Here is a 17,942-nt window from a genome sequence, read left to right as displayed (position 1 = left end):
ACCTGGTATAGGGGAGAGCCTAGTAAACATAATATTCTTCATGTAAGTGTAGATTAATGAAACCAAAAAAAAAAAGGCATTTCCTGTGTGGAGATCTCCAATGAGTTCTACACAAGGGTATAAAGGGCATATAAAAGTGTAGGCAAAGGGTCTGCTTGTGTTTATACAGAGGATCAAAGCCTAATTGGGCTACCCCGAAAATGAACTAAGATACGATATGAAAAAGAACTTCCAACATCAGCACTCTCTGGAAGACTCATGCCAGAAGATGATCATCAAAAAACCCCAACAAAGATCCACGCACTGCTACAGCTGTAGATGCACTCATCCCACCAGTTCCTGGACTTGCCATGGGAATGAAGAAGGAGATATCTAAGCTGGCCTGTGCATACAGTAAAACAACAAATTTGACTGGATCTATACTGTTGGAACTCAACCAAGAATTAGGAGAAGTGCAAATTGTAGCACTCCAAAATCTTACAACTACAGACTATTTACTGTTAAAAGAACATATGGGATGTGAACAGTCCCCAGGAGTGCGTTGTTTTAATTTGTCTGATTTCTCTCAGACTGCTCAAGATCAGTTGGACAATATCCACCATATCACAGATAAGTTTTCACAAATGCCTAAGGTGCCTAACTGGTTTTCTTGGTTTCACTGGAGATGGCTGGTAATTACAGGTATGCTTTGGTTATGTAACTATACTCCTATTATGTTAATGTGTGTGCGCAATTTAATTAGTAGTTTAAAACCTATACATGCTGAAGTTACTCTACAAGAAGATATGTCAAAGAAATAATCAATCTTCCCATGTTTTCTTCCGCCTGCTACTTCTATAGCTTTTCTTCTTCCTTCCTAATTACAACCCTTAAATAGAATTCGTGCCTCATATCAAATTTACCGAGTATCATAATTCTTCCAAGTGGTAAAGATACCTCAAGACAAATGCTGGGCATAGAAGCCACAGGGCATAAATATGCAAAGAAGTAAAAAGCTAACCTTTTCAAACAATAAGGCTTCTCTCTCACTTACCAACTTTACATTTCCCTGTATGGCCCCGGAAGACGACTGGTTAGCCAGAGACGGTTAAGATTCCTCAAGGGAGGAACAACCTAAGAGAGGCACAGTCGCAGTGGGGCCATCAGGTGAGAAATTGGGGATCAACAGAGGTGAGGCTTAGAACCTCACCCCCCCTGTTCTGAGAGAAATCTTCTGCATACGTGGATGTTTTCTTGCCCTTGTCTAGCTTGGATTAACACAGAGTCTACAGGCACACACCTGATCACCTACATTTGCTCTCTTACAACACTAAACTATGTTTTCTACCTTTATCTTGTATCTACCTACCACTTCAGCATTTTATTAAAAATAATAATAATAAAGTGAGAAATGTGGCATCCACATATAAATCAAGTATAAAAATCAAATGAGTATTCATATTTGAACTGACTGTTTATAGTTCATAATGCATGAGCAAAACCGAAAGTTTCTGTGATGACTGCCCTTGTACTGTTCACCATGTAACTTATTCACTATGTAAGAATTTGTTCTCCATGTAAGAAGTTGTTCGTTATGCTTCAGAAGATTGGAGACTGACGAAAATTAGGCTTGGGGTGGATTAATGATTGTGCATTGAGCACTGACTCCCCTATACAGAATTTTATTGTTGTTAACAACAATTTGATCAATAAATATGAGATGCCCTCACAACAACAAAAAAAAATTACACACTTCCAATTGTAAAATAAATAAGTAACTGGGATGTAATGTATAGCATAAGGAATATAGTCAAAATATTGTAACAACTTGGTATGGTGATACCTGGTACCTAGAATTATCATGTATATAAATGTTGAATCACTGTGTTGTACACCTGAAACTAATGTAATGTAATACTGTGTGTCAACTACCCTTCAATAAAAAATAATTATCTACAAAAAAAAAAAATCATGTATCACTACTTCTGATCATCACAAATATATGGGCAATAATTGGGCAGAACCAGAGTTTCTGCCACAGACAGAGATTTCACCTTAGCGTCAGATCTATGAACCCACATCTGGGTATATAATTTGAACCATCTCAGCAAATTCTTGCTCAATGACAACCACCTAGATTAATCATTTAAATACCTCTCAGAAATAGTGCAATTATTAGCCAAAATCACTACTGTTATAATAAAGGGAAGAGTATTCAAAGGGTATTTCCAATTCTCTGAAATAATCCATCAAACTCATGTTATTATGGAAATAAGAAATTTAATTTCTATTTTTATACAGTCATTTTTAAATAATTCATTGAAGAAAATGTATATTCTCAATCCTAGTATAAATGCTATTTGAAGGGGCATAGAATGTGGCTCCTTCTTTTGAAAGAAACATGCTCATAAATAGTTTTCAAATTAACCAGTATAGTTCAGGAGAGTATTTCATGCTATAGCTCACAAAGACCTTTTAGGAACTTTACTTTACATATTTATTTTACTTAGTTGAAGAAATCATTCAGTGAGGACTAACGGTAGGTAACTCACAGAATATGAAGGAGGATAAAGAACCAAGCTGGATGCAGCCTCTACAGTCAGCTTGTGCTACCATAACAATACATAATAGACAGGCTGTCTTAAACAACAGAAATCTATTTCTCACAGTTCTGGAGGCTGGAAGTCCAGGGTTGAGGCCCCAGCCAATGTGACTCCTGGTGAGAGCTCTCTTCCTGGCTGCACACTGGCTGTCTTCTTCCTTTGTCCTCATTGCCATGGTGTATCAGCATTCTCTCTCTTCTTATAAGGCCACCAATCCTACTGGAGCAGGGCCTCACCCTTATGACTTCATTTAACCTTAAATACCTCCTAAAAACCCTATTTCCAAATACAGTGAAATTGGGGTTAGGGTTTCAAAATATGAATTTGGAGGGGAGAGACAATTCATTTCATAGCACAGCCCAAATCACATCATAAGACTGATGGCTCCAGTAGACACATCACTGCCACCACCCACGACCACATACACTACAGTCTGAACCACAAATGACACTGACGCCAAACACCGTGCTGCTTTCAGATCATGGATTATCTAAGACCACCTCATTTGAACATGCTCCTCGAGGCATCTGTTTCTTCACATCAACCGTTTCTGAGTTGATTGGTTGTGTTGACAGGGCCTGGGGTGCACTTAGCGCAAGGAATTCTGATTAAATGGATTTTTGGCTTTTTCCCTGGGGAGGCAGGAAATCATGAAGTTGAAAATTCCCTAAACCTTGCAAGGATTTTCAAAGGTATACAATGGCCCAACAGAATGACTAGTGTACATCCCACCACCGGAACAGCAAGAGGCTTGGGGGAAAGGCACCACAAATATGAGCCATGGAATTTCTGCTAGAACTGATTATTAGCCAATTTGTTTCTTATTCCCTGTGTTTTCAAACCTTACTGGCACAGGTTTCTCTAGTCAGACTTTCTAACTTCTTGTTCCTAATCTGAGGTTTCATTCTGTAATGACTACTATCTAGACGAACAACAGCAATAGGTAAAATGGCTGTGAATCAAATGCTAAAAAAATTCCTAAGCATGAAACTGAGTACTTTCTATACAACAAAACTGTTTATTCCTGACAACGACCCTAAGCAGAAAAGATTGTATGTGCATACATATATATTTTTCTTTTGCGTTATTTACGGGTAGGGAAACTGAGGATCCAAGGTCAAATGGGTGGGCCAAAGAAGAAAGTGGCAGAGTCCACATTTCATATCTGTTGTTTTGGAGCTCATTATTTTAATTACAATGCTCTTCTGCCTCTCACTGGACTATTAAGCCGTTAGTGAACCCTCCTGAGATCTCAGGACTTTCCAAGCTCCACTCAAGGGGCCAACTCTTAGAAGGTTCTTTGAGTACTACCAACAGCTACCAAGTATCGTCTTCTATTAGGCAATAGAGTTTCTAAATACACATGTGCATTTTGACATAATCTAGCTAGCTACTTAGCTATAAAGAAATTATCTAAATGCAAAGGTACCCATGAATGATCAGTAAAAAGCAACACATGGGTTTATTCTTAGGAAATCATATACAGTTGACCTTGAACAACACGTTTAAATAGTGTGCATCCACTATATGCAGATTTCTTTTTTCAATAATTATATTGGAAACATTTTTGGAGACTTGTGACAATTTGAAAGAACATTTTCATCCCTCTGGCTTACTTTAAGAATACAATATATAATACATATAACATACAAAATATGTGTCTACTGGCTGTTTATGTTTTCAGTAAGGCTTCTATCCAACAGTAGGCTATTACCAGTTAAGTTTTTGAGGAGTCAAAGTTTATATGTAGACTGTGGGTTTTCAACTGTGCAGGAGCTTGCATTCCTAACCCTTGCATTGTTCAAGGGTCATCTGTATTAGCCTCTTTAAATAAGAATAGAGTAGTGGACACTTACTGTTTTGTTTCTTCAAAAACCTTCCTTCCTCTGAGAAAAGTGTCACCCTTCTTCTAGGGAACTGTCCGTTTCCTATCCCAAATATACAGTTCCATTCAGGCTGCCAATGTTAGCCCTTCATTTGCCTAATGCCTGCAGGGGCAGATGCAAAGTAGGCCAGATTTTAGCAATCTGTCCTAGAATTTGTCAAATTATAACTCAGGGAAGAAGGGCAGGCTCTCTCATGTCAAATTTGAGACTGAAATATGAGACTGAGATGCTAGTAATCATTTTCACTGGGTCGGGGGAGGACACCAAAATGAATAAACAAAGCCACTCTGGGAAGAAGCAGAGGGGAAAGGAAAGAGACCCGTGGGACAGGCAGGAACCGTGGGGGCCGGCCGCCCCGGGGGACAAGGCCCTGCTCTCCTCCTCTGGCTCCTGTGCAGGAACATTTCTCTTTAGACCTTAGTGGGGATGAGTCAAGTTTCTGTCTTTTGCAACCAAAACACAACTGCATAAAATCTCTAATAACATAGTAACATATTTTAGAGGAATTTTATGCCCTGAATCAGGAAATTTATTCTTATTCTTTTCAGACTATAAATTAATAAACAGGTTCTTTTTATAAGTCAGTAAGAGAAATATTCACTGTCTAAAGCACATATACCAAAAGGGGTTTCAATAAACTTTCTTATATTTTTTTCTGCTGAAAATAACATTTAGTAGTAATCCAATATTATTTGGACCGGATTATCAGCCCTCTGTAGAGAAAGTAACTCCTGGAATAGTTTCAAAGGCCTTAGCATGCAATCTGCCCTTGATCCTGACCTCTTTCCATCCCTGTCTTGGGAGGGACATAGAAATGTTTAATCATAGAAAGCTCCAGCGCATGACCTCATCCTTATATTGGTGTCTTGAAGTGCTTGCCTCTCACTTTTATTCCCATGAAAATTGATGATGATTTCCAATTAAAAGTCCTTTTTCATTTGAGATACTGAAGACTTCCTTTTCTCTACATATCTGAAGAAGGACATGTATATTCCTTCTCAGGATATAATATACATATAATATATATAATATTACTATAACTTACACAATTTCTGTTACACAATATAAGCCTTCATGTTTTTATCAATCAGTATAAACTAGGTTTTTCTACATAACAAACTGCAGAAGCTTAATAAAAATTCCTTTCTTACTCAATTCAAAGGGTAAGTGTGCCAAGGATCTTCCCCTTGTAGCTGCATCATAAAGTTGGGCTGCTGCTGTGGGGAAAAGGGAAAAGGAGACGCACACTAGCTGGAAAGAAACAGCCTTGTCCAGGTGCCCAGGGATGGCCTACATCCGTCCACTATCATGTCATTGGTCAGAACTACTCACTTGGCCTCTGCCTGCAGGTAGGGAAGCTGGGAAATGTGCAGGAGCACCTGGATATATGATGAGCAGGACAGTGTCTGACACACTTGCCCACAGTACCTAGGAACACTTCAGCTGTGTCTGTATTTATGAATGAAAACATACCTATCCTGGGGTAGACACAGAAGTACACAGCCTACTGGCAAAGGACGGTTTAAGGTACCCAGTACTTTCTGGCTTTTATAAAGTTAAGATCAAAGTCCTAGGCAGCTCAACCACAGGAATGGAATGAACTTTTTTCAGTTGCTGCTAAGATACAGCACTACATGAATTACTTTAATCTAGCATCCTTCATTCTGCAAAATATTTAGAGCACAAAGTAAAACAATACAGTGAGCTTATTTAGGCTTAAAAAAAATAGAAAAATGCACATTGTCTATTAGGGCCACCAAGCTCCTATGCCTAAAACCTTTTGCTTCTTGGCCTCCAGTAAAATAAGCTCATGGGCCTAATGCTAAGCCCCATGTAAAGTCGTCTGTCATACAACTATCACCCTTACTTCAGCAAGGCTGGCAGTCACTGCTCACGGAAAGGAGTATATGTTACCATGGAGACCAAGCCACCTCTCCTCCCGAGAGCGGCTGAGTCTTCCAAGTCAGAAGAGCCATCGCCAGAAAAATAGCAGGAGGTACTCACAGGGCCCGGCCGCTCCAAATCTGTATTCAGTCACTGTGGTGTTCCCATTATCTTTTTGGTGTGGTAACAAAGACAAGCACTGTGCTAAAACATAATCCCGTGTAATTACTGTTTACAAAACAAATCCTTATATCCACCTAAACAATGTGGAAAGTTTAAATTGTAGTATGTTCTCTAGGTCTACTTAGTGCTTTATTAATGGGGTCGACCACTCTGCTTGACCTATCTGCTGAAATTTGTTAGAGCTGCAGGAGACCATATGGATGGCCAGATGGGTTGCTGTAATTAAATGCCATTATTACAAGGATGAAGTAAGGAATACACATAATTTGCATTCCTTTCCATCCTTCCTGAATCCCTTTTATTAGTTTCATTGTTAATTCAGACATCAGAAGGGAAGATAATACCATTATTACCAAGGCCCAGATGCCAACTAATTACTACAAGAGACTCCAGCCCTGACATCACAGGCCAGTCCTCTGAACACCCTCCCTCTTACCTAGCGACCCCACTGTGGTGATTAATAGGTTGACTGCTAAGACCTAATGAGTGTGTCAGATCTTAGATGTTCTCTAAGCAAACGCAATTAGCATTTGGTTGAACAGAATACTTGAGTTACTTGGTAGAGAGATTCATTATACTTCATACATAGTAAACAAAATGCCTTTTCACCTTACGGTCTTTGAATTTACTTTATAGTCATCAACCTAAAAGGCCTCTATAATACGAGATTTTTTAAAATATTAAAGGAAAATTTAAATATTTTTAAACCAAATATTAATTTTCTTCTACAACTGTGGATCCCCCTGGAGTACCTAAACTGAAGCAGTTGTTAGAGATGCTGGTTGAAATTCTGATAAAATGGAGTTTGGGATAAGAACCATGACAACGTACTTTTAACAAGAGGTCCGTGATTTAGAAGCAGGAAGTATGTGCATTATACTTAAGAAAACACTGCCATGTTAGGAACAGGACGAATATCTATGTCTTAGCTTCACTGAATCTATCAGACTTTTTGTTCTAAATAGTTACTACGTTTTTGAAAAAATGGTCTCCATCCAGGTAAGGGGAATTGTTTTTATATTTACGGTTTTAAATGTGCCAACTATTTCTGGTTAAAAGATTAAGAGTAAATTATTAAGGTAAGACCTGGGTGCTATTTCCAACAAACCACGCATGTGTGAGCTCTCCATTCAGCAGTGGACACTGCAGATAGTAAAACTTCTATCCAGTGGGCAATGGGCCTGGAATGATTTTCCCACCTTTATGGGAAAGACGAAAGGAGAACAGAATTTCTTCCATTCTTGACTTTCTCCATGGCCAAAGATGATACACAAAATGTCTCAGCCCTGATGAAGAAGGACTTTAATCTATTTACTTGGATTTCACCTTTATCATCACTGATTCTATACACTAAGTAGTTTCATGCGTCTAGCATTACTTTCTTCAAACAACCAGATGCAAATTGTTGATCTTTAATTTAGACCTATTATATTCATCTATTACCCTAAATATTTCACAGCAGTTTTTTCCAAATTGCTAACTATTTTACTAAACTACCATTTTCTTGATGAACTTCAAAAGAGTTCTGTGCTTTTTTGACACATATGTATTAAAATTAGGAAAATAAGAGCATGAATTAAAGGAAAACATTCATCTAATAAATATGTAAGTATTTATTTATTAATTATAATTTGATACTAGATTTAATGGTTTGAGAAAAGTAATTATATCATTCTTCATTCTAAGATCCCTTTAGATACAGCCAGCAAGTAGAAGGCTGTCTTATGACCGTGGCAGATCTATAAACACATCCTGCTTTCACTGGAGGGAGAATGATTACTGTGATAGTGAGCTCTGTCTGAGACTCCCTGGATGCTATCTTATTCCATTTCTTTCTCTAGGAAGACTGCATTTCCTAGCAACCCCAGCCCCTGCCTCTAGGTAGGGCAGCTTAAGAGTTTTGACCAGTAGAATGTGGGCAGAAATGCTGTTTATCCCTTCCAGCCCTGGCTCCTAAAATATCCCTATGATCTTCAATGCTGTCTGCACTCATTCTCTGTCCAGCTGGATGAAGCAGATTTAAGGAACACTTAAGAGTCTTAGGCAATGGCATAGCCACTAGATGAAACATTGTTTGAGGAAGAAATAAACATGCATTCCCTTAAGGCACTAGGACTTTGAAGTTGTTTGCTTAAAACTAATAAAGTCAACTAAGATTTGACTTAACTAAAAAATTACACAAATATTTGTCTTACTTCTGCGTTAGTCAACTATCTACTGAATAGAAAATAATGAATGTATAGGACCTGAAGTCAAATTCAATACATGCAGCTTCACTAGAGGAATCTGTTTCAGTTGTATTTAACAATGGGGAAAAAACTACGTATCTTCACATCTGCACATTTGGAACTCAAGAACTTTGTGTGTTGCTTTAGCAAAATATTATTAAGTAACACCTGACTCTAGGATAGAGAAATGAGACCCCAGTGCACAACAGATACCTTTTGGCACTGGAATAAAAATGCATCAATTTAACTGAATCAAAAGGGTAAGGGAAGCAAATTCTGGATTAATGTAAAATCACTGATATACAGAAAGCAGAAAACATACACTCACACACACACACTAACAGATTCGCATGGGCACACACACAGGATTAATGGAGGAACACATCTTCACCTTGGTAGTACAATAAAGAGACAATATCCTAAAGAATAATCACTAAACAATTGACCTTGATGGGGATAGCACCTAAACCAGGTCTTAGAAAGCCTGACCTATGTCTAGCTCTGTCACTTCCTAGAGGTAAAGAAGATTTGAGAAAGGCAGAACACAGTGTTTAAATGTTTAGGTTCACAATTTTATCTGCCACTAATGGGCTGTTTAACTTGGGAAGGCTATTTTATCTCTATTTCCACAGCTATGGAATAGAAGATAGTATTTCACACATTGATAAGAGACATAGGTCATATGATACATAGAAAACATTTAGAGAGGCCTTAGCTGAAAGTAAATACTAATAAATATTGGATATTATTACTAAAGGTATATCTCCATCACTATGAGCCATATTTTCCTCAGCTATAAAGTAAGAAATTGCACTAGATGATTTGTATGATTTCTTTAAGTGCTTTTATTCTAAGTCAATACCTGTCTCTTAAAGTCAAATATCCAGTTTAAAAATGAAAATTCTAAAAGCTAAATATTTTAAGTAACGACTTAAAGAAAATCTGTTGACAATCTGGTTTGCTGTTGAGATTGATTTAAAGAAGATGAGTGATACAATAATGTACTAATAACTCCATTTTTTAACATTCAGAAGTGATATAGTACTTTGATTTATTCATGATCTCATGAATCATACCCTCATTTGAACATGGAATGCAGCAATTTTTAGGCAACCATTTAAATTTATTTTAATGTTATATTAATGAGTACTACAGAGATGAATTATTTCAATTATAAAACCCTGAATGTATCTAGAATGTATATGGATAACATTCCATTTTTGCAACTTAAGGTGTAGTACTTTTTAGGCTTATACTGTCAGGAACTTGAGTTTCTTTCTCATTCAGAAGAAAGCATTTCTACCAACTACAGGAATAGTAGGAAATGATGTTAACACTATAGTATAGACTTTATTCCAAATTAAATGGAATCCAAAATTCTATTTATTCCAAAAACCTTACCTCCTGCGTACATAACAACCAGCATAATGGAGGATATCCATGTATTTCACTGCCATCCTTGGAAATTCCATAATGTAGTAAATCTTAGTTTGTGCAAAGAAATCCCCAATCAAATAAATACTCTAGTAAGAGTCAAAATATAGTGAATGGTCCAATATGTTCAATTACTGAAATCATTAAAAATTCAGTTCTAAATATACTTTTGCTTGGTTTTAAATGACTGTAATATGAAAACATAGCTTTAATATACCAAAACATTACATGTAAAACACTGTGGCATGGGGAAATTGTTTTCTTAATCCAGAATTCTATTTATTCCAAAAACCTTACCTCCTGCGTACATAACAGCCAGCATAATGGAGGATATCCATGCAATTTCACTGTAGGTAGTGTTGAATATTTGCTGAATTTCTTTAAAGAATACTGTGACAGCTTTGGGGAATGCATAGGAAAATCCAATGGAGATAAAAGCTGCTCCAACCACTACCCAGCCCCATCCTCCATCAGGAGGTGGATGGAGTGGGGCACCTACTGCTGGTGGCATTTCTGCTCCTTTATTTGAAATTCAAATAACCTAAAAAAAAAAAAAATTTAAACCATACTACCATTTTCATAAAACACTTTTAATAGTCACCAAAATAATATTTTTCAGATATGACTAGAACTATATAAAGTTTCATGAATACTTTTTAATACTCTTATACTCAAAAAATTATCAGAAAATTTACAAAATGTTGCAGTGAAGTATGTAACTTTGACTATGATGGGCTAAAAACTGAAAGCATTTGTTTATGGAAACAAAATTAACCGACTTTTTGGTGTTGCTAACTTTATGGTATTTAAGAGCACCCCACTCTCCATTGGAAGAAATGATCACATACAGCTTAATATAACTGACATTAAGTAAAAACATTTGTCTCCCTAGTATCACTGTTCATGTGTACAGTGATGTATCTTGCTTAGCTTTTAGCTGTTAATTGCCAGTTATTTTTCAGTATCTTCTTTTCTACAACTTTCATTCCATTTCTGGATATTTTCCTATTGAAATGTAGACAGAAAAGAAGCTTTTTCTGTTGGTAAAATAATACTGGAAGTAAGTTACTAAAGACCATTTTTGCCACGTTTTCAGAAAACCTACAAAAAAACTCAACAGATACCTATGAAAACAGACATAGGCTTTATTTTTGTTTAATGCCAAAATATACCTAAAATATTTTCAGTGATCTATATGCAATTTTTATAGATTTTTCAGTGAAAGTATTCTCTACATTAAAATTTTCTAATTTGTCCATGATTATACCCACAGGCTTTGCTTTCAGAAATTCATATAAGAAAAATGGTAAAAATGAAACAAAACAGGTAGAGTATATTTACCTAGGATAAATACTATCATGATGGGAAGCAGAATAAAAGTAATCATGTGGACAACCATAATTTTTTTGAATATTTATTTTGGCAAATATACTTAAGACTTTTTAATGTAATATTTTACAGTAATTCATGGATGGAAGGAAATCAGTATAATCCATAATTACCAGATAACAGGACTGAAGGTTAAAATACTTATTGCAAGGAAGTTTTCTGACACACTTAAATCATTTTTTTCATGAGTTCTTTTCAGTTTTTTCTGAAGTATAAGTGACAAATAAAATTGTAGTGTGCAACATGATTTAATATGCATATACATTATGAAATAATTCCCACAATAGAATTAACATACTCATCACTTCACATATTTACCATTTTTGGTGTGAACAATTTTCCTCTTTTAGTAAATTTCAATTATACAATACAGTGTTATCAACTATAGTCACATTATACATTAAATCCTGAGACCTCACTCATTTTATAACTGAAAGTTTGTACCCTTTACCAACCTCTCCCAATCTCCCACACTTCTCAGCCCTTGGCAACCCCCTTTCTGCTCTCTGTTTCCATGAGTACGACTGTTCTATTTTTTATTTAAATTCCACATGTAAGTCATATCACATAGTATTTACCTTTCTCTGTCTGGCTTATTTTGCTTAGCATAATGCCCTCCAGTATCATCCGTTTTGTCCCAAATGGCAGGATTTCCTTTTATTTAAGGCTGAATAACATTTCATTGTATATATATTACATTTTCTCTATCCATTTATCCATCAAGGGACACTTGGTTGTTTACATATCTTGGTTATTATGAATAATGCTGCAGTGAACACGGTAATACAGCTATCTCTTTGAGATAAGTATTTCCTTTCTTTTGGTTGTATACCCAGAAGTGGGATTGCTGGATCATACAGTAGTTCTATTTTTAATTTTTTGAAGAACCTCTATCCATACTGTTTTCCATAGAAGCTGAACCAGTTTACATTCCCACCAACAGTTTACAAGGGTTCCATTTACTCTGCATCCTCACCAGCTTTTGTTATCACTTGTCTTTTTGATAACGGCCATTCTTAACTGGTATGAGATGACATCTCATTGTGGTTTTGATTTGCGTTTCCCTGCCGATTAGTGACGTTGAGCACCTTTTCATGTACCTGCTGGCCATTTGTATGTTTCCTTCAGAGAAATATCTTTTCAGGTCCTTATCCCATTGTTAATCTGGGCTATTTATCTGCTATTGAGTTGTAGTAGTTCCTTGTATTTTGGATATGAAATTCTTAATGGATGTGTGTTTTGCTCACATCTTCTCTGATTATGTAGGTTGCCTTTCCATTTTGTTGATAATTCCTTTTGCTGCATAGAAACTTTTTAGTCTGAGTAGTCCCACTTATTTTTGCTTTTGTTCCTTTGCTTTTTGATATCAAATCCCAAAAAAAATGATCACCAAGAGCAATCAATACCAAGGAGCTTATCTCCTTTTTCCTTCAAGGAGTTTTATGGCTTCAGATCTTACATTTAAATCTTTCATCCATGTTGAGTGATTTTTGTGTACATTTTAAGATAAGGATCAAGTTTCATTCTTTTGCATGTGCATATCCAGTTATCTCACCACCATTTATTTAAGAGACTATCATTTCTCCATTGCATATTCTTGGCACCTCTGTCAAAAATTAACTGACCATATATACATGGATTTATTTCTGAACTCTCTATTCTGTTCCACTAATTTATGAGCCTATTTTAATGTCAATTTTCTACTGTTCCAGTATTTTTATTACAATAGCTCAGTAACAGAATTGGAAATCGGGAGGTGTGATGTCTCCAGCATTGTTCTTTCTCAAGATGCTTTGGTCATTTGGGGTCTTTTGTGGTCCCATACAAATTTTAGGATTGATGTATTTCTGCAAAAAATGTCATTGCAATTTTGATAAGGATTGCCTTGAATCTGTAGATGGCTTTGGTTAGTATGGACACTTTAATAATATTAATTCTTACAATTCATGAACAGAGTATCTTTCCATTTATTTGTGCCTTCAATTCCTTTCATCAATATTTTCTAGTTTTCCGTGTATAGATCTTTCACTTCCTTGGTTAAATTTATTCCTAAATATTTTATTCTTTTTGATGCTATTGTAAATGAGATAATTTTCTTAAATTCTCTTTCCAATAATTGATTGTTTGCGTATGGAAACACAGTTGATTTTTATGTATTGATTTGGTAGCCTGCAACTTTACTGAATTCACTGATTCATTCTAACAGTTTTTGGTGGACTCTTTCAAGTCTTCTATAATAAAAGGTTGTATTATCAGCAAACAGAGACAATTTTACTTCTTCCATTTTCAATTTGGATGCCTTTTATTTCTTTTTCTTGCCTAACTGCTCTAAGACTTCCAGTACGTCATCACTATTTATTTGTCCTTAGCTCATTAAAGGATGCCTGTAGTTCTGGATTTTCTCTCCTGTCAAGGCTGATAAGGATTGGAACTATTCTTTGTATAGACTTTTGACATACATATTGGTTTTTTCAATTGCCTTGTTATTTTGCCTTTTGGATGATTATGGAAATAGCACTACTCTGCTATTTTAAGTTAGATCAATTTATACATTTTATTTAATTTTATTTAACTTATAACACTGATATATTATAAAGCAGAGGTCAGCAACCTCCTCCTGTAATGGGCTGGATAATATTTTAGCAATTAAAAAAATTATAAATTTAAAAACTTTAATTTTAAAATGATATGGGAAAGGAACCCATTTGATTTTTCTAAGAAGATACAGTAACAGTATAACAAGTTATTTCACTCTGTATATATACGCACACATAGAGAGCTTGGCTCTGGAAATAATGACATCAACTAGATGGAATAGTTTCCAAAGTTCAAATAGCCTGTGTCCTACCTCACTGGTTTAAATGTATTATAATCAAATTAATGTATAATCTCATTTAGAGATATTAAAAAATGAGTAAGGGATCTCTGACACAATAAGTAGAGTATTTATGTTAATGTTTGTTAAGTAAGTATTTATTCAGTTAAATTTTCACAAAGGCTATAAGATATTGCCCTTTTTTAAATGGGGCAAAAGCTCAGAAAAATTAAGAAACTAGACACAAACAAAACGATAATGTCAGGGACTTAATTTCAGTAGTCACTGCTTTTTCTCCTTTTGGATGATTATGGAGTTAGTACTACTCTGCTATTTTAAGTTAAATCAATGTATACATTTAATTTAATTTCATTTAATTTATTACATTGATATATTATAAAGCAGAGGTTAGGAAACTTCTGTAATGGGCTGGATAATAAATATTTTAGGAATTACAAAAATTATAAAATCATAAAAATAGAATTAGAAATAAGATTATTGGTTAGTGTAGGTATTTTTGTTACATTCTTTTGGTACATTTACAATATTCTTATGGGTCAAAATAGTCAAAGATGTCTGATTTTCAAAACAGTAAGAAAATAACTTGAAAAACTATCTCCAGAGGGATACATTTGTATGTTAGAAGTCTGCCAAAAATGTCAGGAAACCACAGCATCAAGGTCAAATGAAAAAATAACATCAAGGTCACAAATAACACGTACAATGTAGATCCAGGTCAACAGTGGTCATCAGGGCAGAATGAACTTCTGCAGGTTCATTCATATTCTACAGATGCCAATTGTTCAAATAAACCCAAAATACCACTCTTGTCAAGAAATGATTCTGAAAAGATTTTTATGTCTTCTGTGTGTTTACAGTTTGCTTTTCTAATCATTTTTGCTTTCTTGGAAACAAGAAAAATTATCTATTTAATTTGAAGTAAGTTTCTCTTTAACTATTGTTTAACCCATGGTGGTGGGTTTAGAGCACATGAGCACTGGAAATAGTATCTTTTGAAAAGTATAAAAATTAACACAGAAACAAAGGAAAGATAGGCTGTAAGTATTGGCTAAACCAGTTGAAAACAAGTAATTGGTCTTTGGAAGCTGTCTACAGAGCCTTAATTTCAGTATTATTCGACTTTGTTATTATATTTTAAAGTACTCGATTTTTTTATTGTTTGAAATAAAATCTAGAAGAATACTGAATACCAAAGGGCATTTGCAGTAAACTACTTTTTGTTGTATCAGAGTATAAAAATAATTATGAGGTTTAAAGTCCTCACTCTGCAATTTTCCTGCTTGCATAAAGGAAATGAAACCATTTTTCATTATTAATTCATGAGTTTAAACTATTGTAGCTTTTATCACATCTGCTATAGTGAACACTCAGAAATATGACTGGATGACTTATTTTTCAGTCATTTAAAAAATCACAAATAACATTTCTGAATATGTTTAAATCCATTCTTAAATCATTATAACAATATGAATATTAGAATACACTAATAGACAAGTAATATGAATATGAAAATTGAAGTTACTGATATTCGAATCTATGAATATGAATATTAAAATTTACTGATGAACAAGGTTGGTGTTGGGGTTTCCATTTTACAGACAAGAATCTATGCTCAAAGAAAAGTGAGTCTTTTAAAAAAGCATTATAAAAGGCATGACTGAGTTATTATTTTTCTCCTTTATCCTTTTTTTCATAGTTCGCTAGTTTATCTCAGTATATGATCTTTTCTTCTCTGCTTTCAGCATATTCACTTGATTTTAATTATAACTGCACAGTTCACGTTGTGAGTCAACACTCATATTCTGCTTCACTACCTTATCTCTTAACTTGTTTTATTTCTTCCTTGTAAACTGACATCTTACGGTCTCTTCACTAAATCACTGCAAAGTTAATCACAGTGATTAACCCTTAAAAAATTTCACTGCCAAGATTGTCACCTATTCGTTATTAACAACTCTTCAGAGTTGACCAATAGCCAAGATCTAATTCATACACATTCATTAGCCTCATGCTACTTTCCTGTGCACAATACTGCCATGTGTAATACAACTATGTTTGTTGTGTCTTGTTCCTTTTATTTGTAGGAATAACCAAGGAAAAACACAGTTAAAAGTTAAATTTGACCTGTTGACAGATGCCCACCTGAACAGATTTCTTTGGATGATATGTGAGATTGTCAAACTGAGTGGTTACTCCTTGAAGTGTGATATCTGAAGCCAATACAAAGGAAGAGGAGTAGAGAAGGCTCTGGGTTATCTAAAGAAATAGAAAAAAAAAAAGGGTTACATGCATAGTTGAGTTCTATGAGCCTCATTAGAGCCAAGAGCTTTATACCTCCAACACATTGTGACCATGTTTTAACTGGAAGTTTAAAATTATTAGAAACATTATCAATAATATACATGTCTTACAATGAGACAGGCAATGAAAAGAGAAACACCGTAAGGATCTTGTGATTTAAAATTCAAACTTCTTAATCAGAATTGAGTGACAGATGATCATGCTAAATCTCCCACAAACATCAAATAACTTTGTTATTTTTCAAGTTAAATCTGGTGCTGAATATACAGAAGCTAGAACTTACGAGTTTATTTGTTTAGGCAAAGTGTTCCTTTACCTAGATTAAAGTTAAGAAAAAGTCAACCCTTTGAATCAAATAACCAGTTACCTGCCTTGAATCCAGGGCCACCTAGCCTGAAGTGCTGAACTAAGGCAATGTAGCTGCCAGGCCAAATGAGGTTAATATAAGAAGATAAGGAAAATATGTAATTTATTGCCAAGTCAGTGAGAAACTGAGGATGGGGACCAGAATGAAGGTTAGTAACAGAATTAGACAGTAACAAATAAAATCTGAGAAATGGAAAAAGTTGGAATTAAAGTTTTTCTTGTGATAGGAATGTAGAGTTCATGCTGAACGAGTCTCTCCTAGTTTTGGGGCTAACAGCAGAGAGGTGAGGCCCACATAAGCTCTAGTCCTACCAGGAGTCTGGGGAGTCTCAGTGGCTTTTTAAGGCCTAGTCATTCAAGGTTGCAGCTCCATCCTATCACATGTAACTGGCCCATTCAAATGCACAAAACCCTATTTACATTTTGAGGAAATACATTGTGTCAGTTTCCTGTGGCAGAAAGTGCTGCTCTGAGTTCAGGGCAAAGCCTGAGAGGAAACCCTGAGGCATACCTGAAAACTGGGCTCTGACCCTCCAGTCCAGGCTTAATAATTATCAGGGTTCATGGAGGCCAGCACAGGGGCCATGACAAGACATCCTGACAGCCCACATTCTGAGTGCTCGCCAACACTTACAAAATTTTCACAATGCTTTAACCTAACTGGTCTCTTTTCTTCCAGAAAGACCAGCCCATATCCAGGGTTTTTCCAACAAATTGGCCCATAATCCAGGAACGCTTTGCTTGGGGGCCACAACTCTATTAATCTATTTTACACCCCTTTCTCTACATCTCATCTATTACTATCCTATGTTTATAAACATTTATGCAGATATATATACAATGCATACATTGG

The 17,942-nt window shown here is 35.4% G+C and overlaps 1 protein-coding gene across 3 annotated transcripts in view; it reads right to left on the bottom strand.

Annotated features, from left to right (window-relative positions):
• SLC16A7 (solute carrier family 16 member 7) overlaps positions 1–17,942 on the bottom strand; it is a 172,900-nt gene that overhangs the window by 66,168 nt on the left and 88,790 nt on the right. For 2 of the 3 annotated variants that reach the window (XM_036894994.2, XM_036894993.2), the window contains exons 3-4: positions 16,565–16,678; positions 10,495–10,738 (exon numbers count right to left, since the gene is read on the bottom strand). In XM_036894994.2, coding sequence (XP_036750889.2) covers positions 10,495–10,708 — 214 coding nt within the window. In that variant the 5' untranslated portion in view covers positions 10,709–10,738; positions 16,565–16,678. Of the gene's footprint in view, positions 1–10,164; positions 10,196–10,494; positions 10,739–16,564; positions 16,679–17,942 lie in introns of those variants that run through there. The other variant, XM_036894995.2, reaches the window with a different exon arrangement.

The sequence above is a fragment of the Manis pentadactyla genome, chromosome 10, assembly GCF_030020395.1.
Source record: "Manis pentadactyla isolate mManPen7 chromosome 10, mManPen7.hap1, whole genome shotgun sequence".
NCBI classification, from domain to species: domain Eukaryota; kingdom Metazoa; phylum Chordata; class Mammalia; order Pholidota; family Manidae; genus Manis; species Manis pentadactyla.
This window is presented reverse-complemented; position numbering and strand designations above follow the sequence as displayed.